Genomic DNA, 8,173 nt, shown 5'->3' with positions numbered 1-8,173 from the left:
TGCTTACTTTAATTTGTTCCAGTATATAAGACCACGGTAAAATACATTAACTAACATGTATATGCTAAAAAAATGTGTTCGTATGATCCTTCGTGTGCCATTTTTACACGTGCATGTACGTCAGGATTTTATTTTGATAGTCAATTGAAGAAATACCATTTGAATAAAATCTACCTTGAAGGCAACGTCTGTCTGATTGTTCAGAAGAGTACAGTGCACGGTTAAAATGATTTCGTGTAAACCCATGTTTGATTTTCAGGCTCATATATCTGCTGCATGGCAGGATACTTACTTTTCACTCTGATCAGATATGCGGCTTGGAGTTTGGACATAAGTGCACATCTGTAGGGGTGGAAAGGAAACCTGTTCTACATAATGAAGAAAGTTGGACTCATTGGGGTGTTGCTTTTATCCCAGGTGAGAAAAAAAACACGTCTCCTCGAGTTTAATGAATAACAATTTGACAGGCCTCAGCATTTCCTCTGGGGACTGTTTTATGTGTTTTACCAGGTAAAAACATCCTCGGGCTGTCATCCTCATGTTAGTCTTGTAAAAGACGAAGAAAAGTGCAAGAGGGATCTACTGATAATGTCACAAAAAGCAACAGGTAAGTCCCTTTAATTTCTAAATGTTGTATTACCACCATACTGTGACATCTTGTACAAAAAAAACTACTTTGGTGGTAAATACTAGTTTACTAGTGGTAATAATTTAATGTTCAGGTTTGCTACAAATGTATGGAGTTAGTAAAACCTTTGAATTTAGCAAAAATGTGATGCAATGTTTTGGTGACAGCTAGTGGTGACATAACTGCACACACTTTGAAATACAAAGGATTAAACACAGCCATCTAATGTATGCTGAAGGATGAAGATTAAGCCAAATATGTTGGTACGAATGTTTTTAACCTGCATTTGAGGCATCAAATCAAGCATTATTTATTTTCCATCCATCTATTTATTCTGAATACCTACTTTATTGTGTTTGGGGGGGTTCCTGTCCAGCTGGTTTGTAATAGTATTTCTATGTTGTGACCACTTTAATTTGTGCTGCATCCCAGCAAATAACAACAAAATGTGCCATTTTTTCTTTGTCTACTCAGAAAACAATACAAGCGTACACTGCAAGGGAATGTGGGATCACTTAAACTGCTGGCCACCTGCTTCCTCTGGGGAAACGGTTTCTCAACCATGCCCAGAGTTTTTTGGGTCAGAAGGTGAGATATCTAAACACTCACACACAGTGACGCACATTTACAAACAGACACCCATTATCTGTCACATTGCACTGGTTAATTATTTGCCAAAGGAAACTCATTTGTTTTCACTAGTAAGTGAGACATCTTCTTCCTCTCAGGGTCTTTATCCAAACAGTCAGCCATAAAAAGCTTCTGTACATAGAGGCACTGGGTAACAAGCGAGAGTGCTTGGTTTATGTTCGAAGATGAGGGTGATAGATTACATAATAAATTATCTGAAAAGACGGAGGTTTATTGAAGAGCCTACAAAAGGTAAATGAATGGTTTTGCAGCTTGGGAGAATATTCTGTACACAGACACATATTTTCTAAAATATATATATCCGTCTGACTTTTCCACAGTAAAAGAAGAGATAAAACCATGATTTTATTGGCATTTTGTAGGTAAAGTGTATCGCAACTGCACTGTCGATGGATGGACAGCCCTACTTATCCCACATGAAGATGCATGTGGCTACACTTTCAACGACACACTGGACTTCATTGGAGAAGTAAGCGGTTTCTATTATCCACACAGTACGTGTAGTTTATCCTGTACATCCATTACTGTGCAAAATTATTGATCCACCCCTCTTTTCCTTATCAGCAGCCAGAGTTTCTTGTAATCTTTTAAGGTGGCCCTGAGCAGTAGTTCTCCAGGCTTTGTAGAAGTAATTTCTTTCCACCATTTTCAGAGCAATATTCTATGTTAACTGACTTATGTGTCATTCAGGCATGAACCAGTGTTGTGTCTACATATAACAGACAACTTAGCAAAGAATCAATTGTAAATAGCATCTTTAGGCAATTTGTTACAGTCATTTGTTCCTATTTCTTTGGTTTCATCTATGAAAAACACAGGCATAAAATAGTATAAAATAGCCCGGAGCTCAACATTACTGAAGCAGTGTGGGATCATGTTGGCAGAGAACGGAACAAAAGGCAGCCCACATCCAAAGAAGAGCTTTGGGATGTCCTTCAAGAAGCCTGGAGAACTATTCCTGAAGACTCCTTAAAGAAAGGACAGAAAGCTGGTCTGAGAGGGTTCAGGCTGTGTTGGAGGATAAAGGAGCTCAGAGCAGATATTCACGTTTAGAGCCTGTTAGAATTGTATAAACTCTGCTTTATCATTTATATGTTTGCACGTTTCTTTGCCCTATATAAATAAATGAAGGCTGGCACAAGACTTTGGAACAGAACTGTAAGTGCTTCATGGTGGCAAACCATAAGACATTAATACACCTGGTTTTCCACAGACAAAATTCAAGATAGTCCTAAATCTGTCTAGGAAACACACCTTCAGGGAGTTAGATACAGTATTACTGATATCAATTTCATGTCCCAGTAAGTTGATCACTAATAAGTTGAGTCTTGCTCCACCTCTGCTCTATGCAGATCCATTCAAAAACACCAACCAATTATCCACCTTGGCAGAGGTAATATCTTAACTTATATTTATGCTAAAAATGAAACGAATTCCAGGTTTGTGAAAAGCTAATGGTGCATTTCATTGAAACTTGGAAGAAAATCTTTCCAAGATCCCCGTAGAAATTAAAGTCAGAAAGTTGGAGTACCCAAAAAAGCGCCCACCAACATGGCTGCCATGCACACAAAAAGTTGTGGCAGCTGCAGTAATACACTATTTAGTAGCACTTCTGTCACTTTTTGTCTCATTAAATCAGTCACACACATTGCTATTGTGCAATATCTGCAGATGAAAATACTGATGTACAAGATATCCGGGTCAGTGAGAGAAAAATACAGTTTTTCCGACTCGCAGCTGGACTGCAGGCGCACTGAAACTACACACGTTCAATAAACATTCTACAAAAAGTGCTTCATTATCAAGGTTGGCTACACAGCTAGCTGAGCTGTGCCCAATGATTTAAAGAAAATACAATAAAAGCTACATGTTAGCGATTTTCTTTTAGAGGTTACATGCTGGAAAAATTAACTGGTTAGACTGGGAAGAAACTGACATTCATCATTACAAATGCAGATAATTTAATATTTTAATGATAAGACATTAAGCTGCTAACTCCATCCAGGTGTTAGCAACATGTTTGGCACACAAACATGAAGTAAAGCTTCCTTCTAATTGTTTAATGAGCTATTAAAAGGTGTTTAAAGCTGATAGTTTGCCTCAAAGCCTTTTATTGTGTTTATGTATATGCATGGTGGCAGGGTGAGCGTTGCTGCAGCGTCATATGACATTTAGTTGCCTCTCCGGTGAGTCTCCTCCGTCAGGGTATGACTCCAACTCCACCGTCCAGGTGAAAACAATCCCTGTTCTGCTCTATAACCGTGGCGGGGTTTATGTATCTGTGCACGAACCAGAGCTCCACCTGCTGCAGGTTCAGGCTGGATTTGCCCTTCAACTCACAGCAGATCTACTGAAAGGGGGAAAAACTGACTGTTGAAGTCCCAGAAAGTTCAAATCATCTAATGACATCTTATCACACAAAGGTTATCGCATATCATAGAGACAATGTAGAATATTACTTCACAGGCTACTCATACATAAGATACATCTGGGATGAATGAAGTAACGTTCTCTTGTATCTATTCAAAATGTGTTTGATTGGGACAGAAAGAAAAACAGAGATAAACTGAAAACAATCTAAAACCTCTACAAAATAAATACAGTGTTAAATGTAGGTAATATATTTAAAAGCTTTGCTGATATATGAGCAACGAATGTTTTACAAAATGAGATTTTACACTCGTCACATGATGGAAATCAATTTAGTTTACACTCAGAATCTTATATTCAAAGATCTTTAATGCTCAACTGTAGAGAATCTCAATGGATTTAACTGTAGAGTAAAATCATGTCTTCACTGATGTGAAAATATCAAATTAAATGGTGAACAGTTTCTTATGGTCTCAAAGTTGCTTTGAAGGTGGCTTCAGCCACTTTAGGCAAAATAAATCACACGTACCTGTTCGAGTTTCTGACACATTCAGCTTTGGCTAAAATACTTAAATGATTCCTAATAAGACATTTGAAGAATTGTTTTGTTTTTAAGAGTTACTGAGTTCTGTTCGCGCTGTTCAGTCCTCAGGCTCCCGTATGTATTTCTCCTACGTGAAGACCATGTACACAGCTGGATACGCAGTGTCTCTCATCTCCCTGATCATCGCCATCACCATTTTCTCTATGTTCAGGTGAGAAATATGGCTCTTATCCGTGCGCCTTGCCGCATCTTTCGCCTTTCGTTGGCACATCACTGAAAGCTGAACCCGAGTCAATATATGTCCTCAGGAAGCTGCACTGCACCAGGAACCACATCCACATGCAGCTGTTTATCTCCTTCATTCTGAGAGCCATGTTCATCTTCATCAGAGACTCTCAGCTATTTACCGACGAAGACCTCTACCACTGCGACTACTACCCGGTACGGACGGTCTATCCCTCCGATCCTGCACATTTGCTCTTTAAATTAGAAGTCTGGGCTGACTTTTTGTCCCCCAAAGATTGATAGCAACACTTGGCCTTTTTCTCTGCTGTGACAATGTGAGGCAGGTGGCGTGCAAGGTCGTGCTGACGTTTTCCAACTACTCCATCCTGGCAAACTACAGCTGGTTGCTTGTGGAGGGTCACTTCCTGTTCACCTTGTTGAGCCGCTCCTTCTTCTCCCTGAAGAAACACCTGGCCTGGTACATCGTGTTAAGCTGGGGTACTGCGTCACGTGCACCTCACGGTTTTATTCTTTGAGCAGCGCTGTCACACAAAGACCGTCTTTGTAGATTTAACCTAGATTTATTTGATCGCGTAGGTTTACCGGCTGTAGTTATCGTCTCCTGGGGATGTGCCAAGTATTTTTACGAAGATGAAGGGTGAGGAGTTAGAATCTGCTTTGCTCATTCAGGATTAGAGAGGAGGTCATCATTAGATTTTACAATTGTGTCTCATTTTCTCGCCATAGCTGTTGGGAAACCCGAGATCATGAATGGATCTGGTGGATACTTCGAGTACCAGTTCTTCTAACAATACTGGTAAAACCTTTGTTTCTTCTTCTTTAAGTTAAATTTCCAACAAATATATATATATATATATACACACACACACACATATTTAAACCAAGGGCATAAGTTTGGTCTTAGCTTTGGTGCACAACCTGCACTACATCTGTACTGGATCTCTGAGTTTCCTGAATGTATTTCAAAATAATGCATCAATGAATAAAACGTATGATGACTATATGCATTACACTTTTCAAACTTATTAGCAAAAAAAAACTTTTGAATATTACAGGAATTGCCCAGATTTAGGCTTCATGGAACCAACTTTGTTTATAATTCAAAAATAGACAGAAAAAAACATTTCCCGATTAAAAATAATACTAATGTAAAATTAAACAAGTCTCCTAGCCTACATTATATTCACAACCCTTAAAAGCACTTTTCCTTAGTAGAATGAGTCCTTACGTAAGCCTAGAAGGCTAGCATAGCGTGGGTAGTTAGCTACTACTTGCTCTCTGGGTGGTGAAATAACTTTTGATGTCTCTTTTCTTTTTACAGTGACATTTACTATTTATAAAGCAGAAACACGGGCAAAAATGTTCAGACCAAAAGAGATATTAATATGAGGATTTACTTTCAGGTTGCAATACCACTTGTGGCATTGAAAACCTGCGATTATTAAACAGGACCAGTGACAGTGAACGCAGCCTCAACTGCTGGTTTTCTCACGGTTTCCAAAAAAAACTCTCCATGTACTTCATCAAAATGTTTAACAGAGAACTTTGACTATCAAAATATAACAATACTGCTCTCCGGTTTTAATCGTTTTAGACGAATCTCATCTTTTTCTTGGGTATTTTGAGGATACTGGTGAGCAAACTCAGGATGCCAGACGCACAAAGGAACGAATTCAGCCAGTACAAGTGAGTAGCTGTGACTCTTCATATACCCCATCTAACTGGAAATAGTAGCATTCCAACAATGTGAGAACCTTAATTCCAGTCCATTAATGTCTCGTTCCAGTGACCCTCAACACCTGACACTTAAAAGTTTTTACCATCCACGAGGACAATGTTTTGCTTTTTCTTCCCCAGGAGGCTGATCAAATCCACATTTTTTCTGGTGGTTCTGTTCGGCCTGCAGTACATCCTGTTTGTTTTCCTCCCCATTGAGGTCAGCATCTCCGTGTCTCAGATATGGATGTTGGCAGAGCTGGCTCTCTCATCCACACAGGTAAAATGTGGTGTCCGATCGGCTCAGGATCATCACAAATACATCAACGCATCTCTGACCTTTCTCTCCTCACCTCTCTCAGGGCTTTGTGGTCGCGGTCCTCTACTGCTTCATGAACGGAGAGGTAAGGAACTGCAGTGAATGTGACTTTGGAAAGCGTGGACCGGATTGAGGATCTTTTGACGTGCACATTTGTAGGTGCAGCAGGAGTTTAAGAGGAGGTGGAGGAGATGGAGGCTCACTCAGCATCTTCCCAGTCAACCCAGGCGTGACCACGGCTCCATCAGTAACAGCGGGTCTCCTCACACGCAGGTGTCCCTGCTGCCTCCAGGCAGCCCCACAGCCAGTGGACGCCCGGTGGATTCTCTGGGGAAGTGAACCCGGCTCATTTTCCTGACTGATGGAGGAACGGAACATCAATAGATATATGTCTAAGAAACATGTGGATATATTTGTATATATGAAGGTAATTTCCAAATTATTCATGCACACGCCGAACTCTGATTCACACCGACTAAACTTTTCACAGCTGTGTAAATTTTCAACTTACATTGTGATAAATCACATTTCCAGTTGGGCTAAATGCTATTTAACAGAGCCGTGAGGCAGGATCAATACAAGCTCAGTTTTCATTTAGCTGTATAATACATCCCCTGGAATCGTTTAAGCAATAAGCCGGAGAGCTTTTCTGGTGATTTAGATATCTAAGATAAATATTTCTTATTTAAAAACAAAGCTTTTATACAATTATAAGGGTTTATTTTATTAAAAAAAAAAAAATCATCTATACGAATAATTTATTTTTTGTAATGAGCCTTAACTCTCATAATTCTTTATTATTATCAATTTTCTGTCCAAACTCCCGGGCTTAATAGATGGCTTAAATCAATTAAGGAGTTAATACGATCAAGAGTCCGTCCAGCTTCTGCTGCTGGACATTTATTTTCATGAACAACAAAAGACCAGAACCGGAAAAAGCTCTCATGAACGACGAGCTGCAGCAACTGGAAGAAAGAATGAAAACTATCACAGAGAAAAGAAAAGAACTGTTTTTTTTCGGGGTTGTGGCCACGAGTTTTATATAAATCAACAGCAATCGGATGAAAGTAAACAGTTCAATTGAATAAAAACTTGCTTCAGGCCTTAAATTTAACACTCAACTGTTTTACTGTTTATATTTGTGATGATTTCCCAGTTTCCCGTGAATAACGTCTTCCCGACCAGTGCGACTTTACTTTTTATTTATATTTCAGTAGTAAATAATATGTTTTATAGTTTGTAGTGTCTGAATTTACTCTAAAATGAACATATAACATGTTTTGTGACCAAAAACTTTTATTAATAAACTTAATTATATCTGATTGCATTTTATTTTTGCTAAAGTTGTTGTATTGATATCACTTTCAGACACAAAATACAGAGCTTATAAGGTCAAATTTAAGTTTAGTGTCTTTGGAAATTACGTCTTTTTAAATAAATTTACTTATAAATTGAGGGATTTCTTTCTGCCCGTTTGATCTTTTAAAAACACAATAATTCAGATGTACAAGCAGACTTTGAGATTTTATATTTTCACACGTGTTTCGATGCACTGGGTTTAGTGGCCCAAAAGGTGAGTATGCACTATATGCGGCGCATATAGGGGCGCTGCACAAGAGGGGGCGCCAAAGCGATGGGGGAAAAATGTTGAGATATTTTGAGAAACAAAATAACAGAAATGTACCCTTTTTACGCAAAA

At 38.9% G+C, this 8,173-nt stretch overlaps 1 protein-coding gene across 1 annotated transcript; it reads left to right on the top strand.

The window, feature by feature from the left end:
• The first annotated feature begins 198 nt into the window (after nucleotides 1-198).
• Nucleotides 199-7,791, top strand: sctr (secretin receptor). Its single transcript, XM_075477861.1, has 13 exons — nucleotides 199-417; nucleotides 511-607; nucleotides 1,103-1,216; nucleotides 1,642-1,748; nucleotides 4,295-4,404; nucleotides 4,502-4,634; nucleotides 4,763-4,916; nucleotides 5,016-5,076; nucleotides 5,166-5,235; nucleotides 6,034-6,125; nucleotides 6,297-6,435; nucleotides 6,518-6,559; nucleotides 6,634-7,791. The coding sequence occupies exons 1-13, from the start codon at nucleotides 376-378 to the stop codon at nucleotides 6,811-6,813; spliced, it is 1,341 nt and encodes a 446-aa protein (XP_075333976.1). The 5' UTR covers nucleotides 199-375; the 3' UTR covers nucleotides 6,814-7,791.
• Nucleotides 7,792-8,173: the final 382 nt, after the last annotated feature.

The sequence above is a fragment of the Odontesthes bonariensis genome, chromosome 11, assembly GCF_027942865.1.
Source record: "Odontesthes bonariensis isolate fOdoBon6 chromosome 11, fOdoBon6.hap1, whole genome shotgun sequence".
Lineage (NCBI taxonomy): Eukaryota > Metazoa > Chordata > Actinopteri > Atheriniformes > Atherinopsidae > Odontesthes > Odontesthes bonariensis.
This window is presented reverse-complemented; position numbering and strand designations above follow the sequence as displayed.

Coding starts and splice junctions, on each gene's coding strand:
- sctr (XM_075477861.1), top strand. CDS start 376: ATGAAGAAAGTTGGACTCATTGGGGTGTTGCTTTTATCCCAG. Junction 1,749..4,294: donor CACTGGACTTCATTGGAGAA/GTAAGCGGTTTC, acceptor CGCGCTGTTCAG/TCCTCAGGCTCCCGTATGTA. Junction 4,917..5,015: donor GTACATCGTGTTAAGCTGGG/GTACTGCGTCAC, acceptor TTGATCGCGTAG/GTTTACCGGCTGTAGTTATC.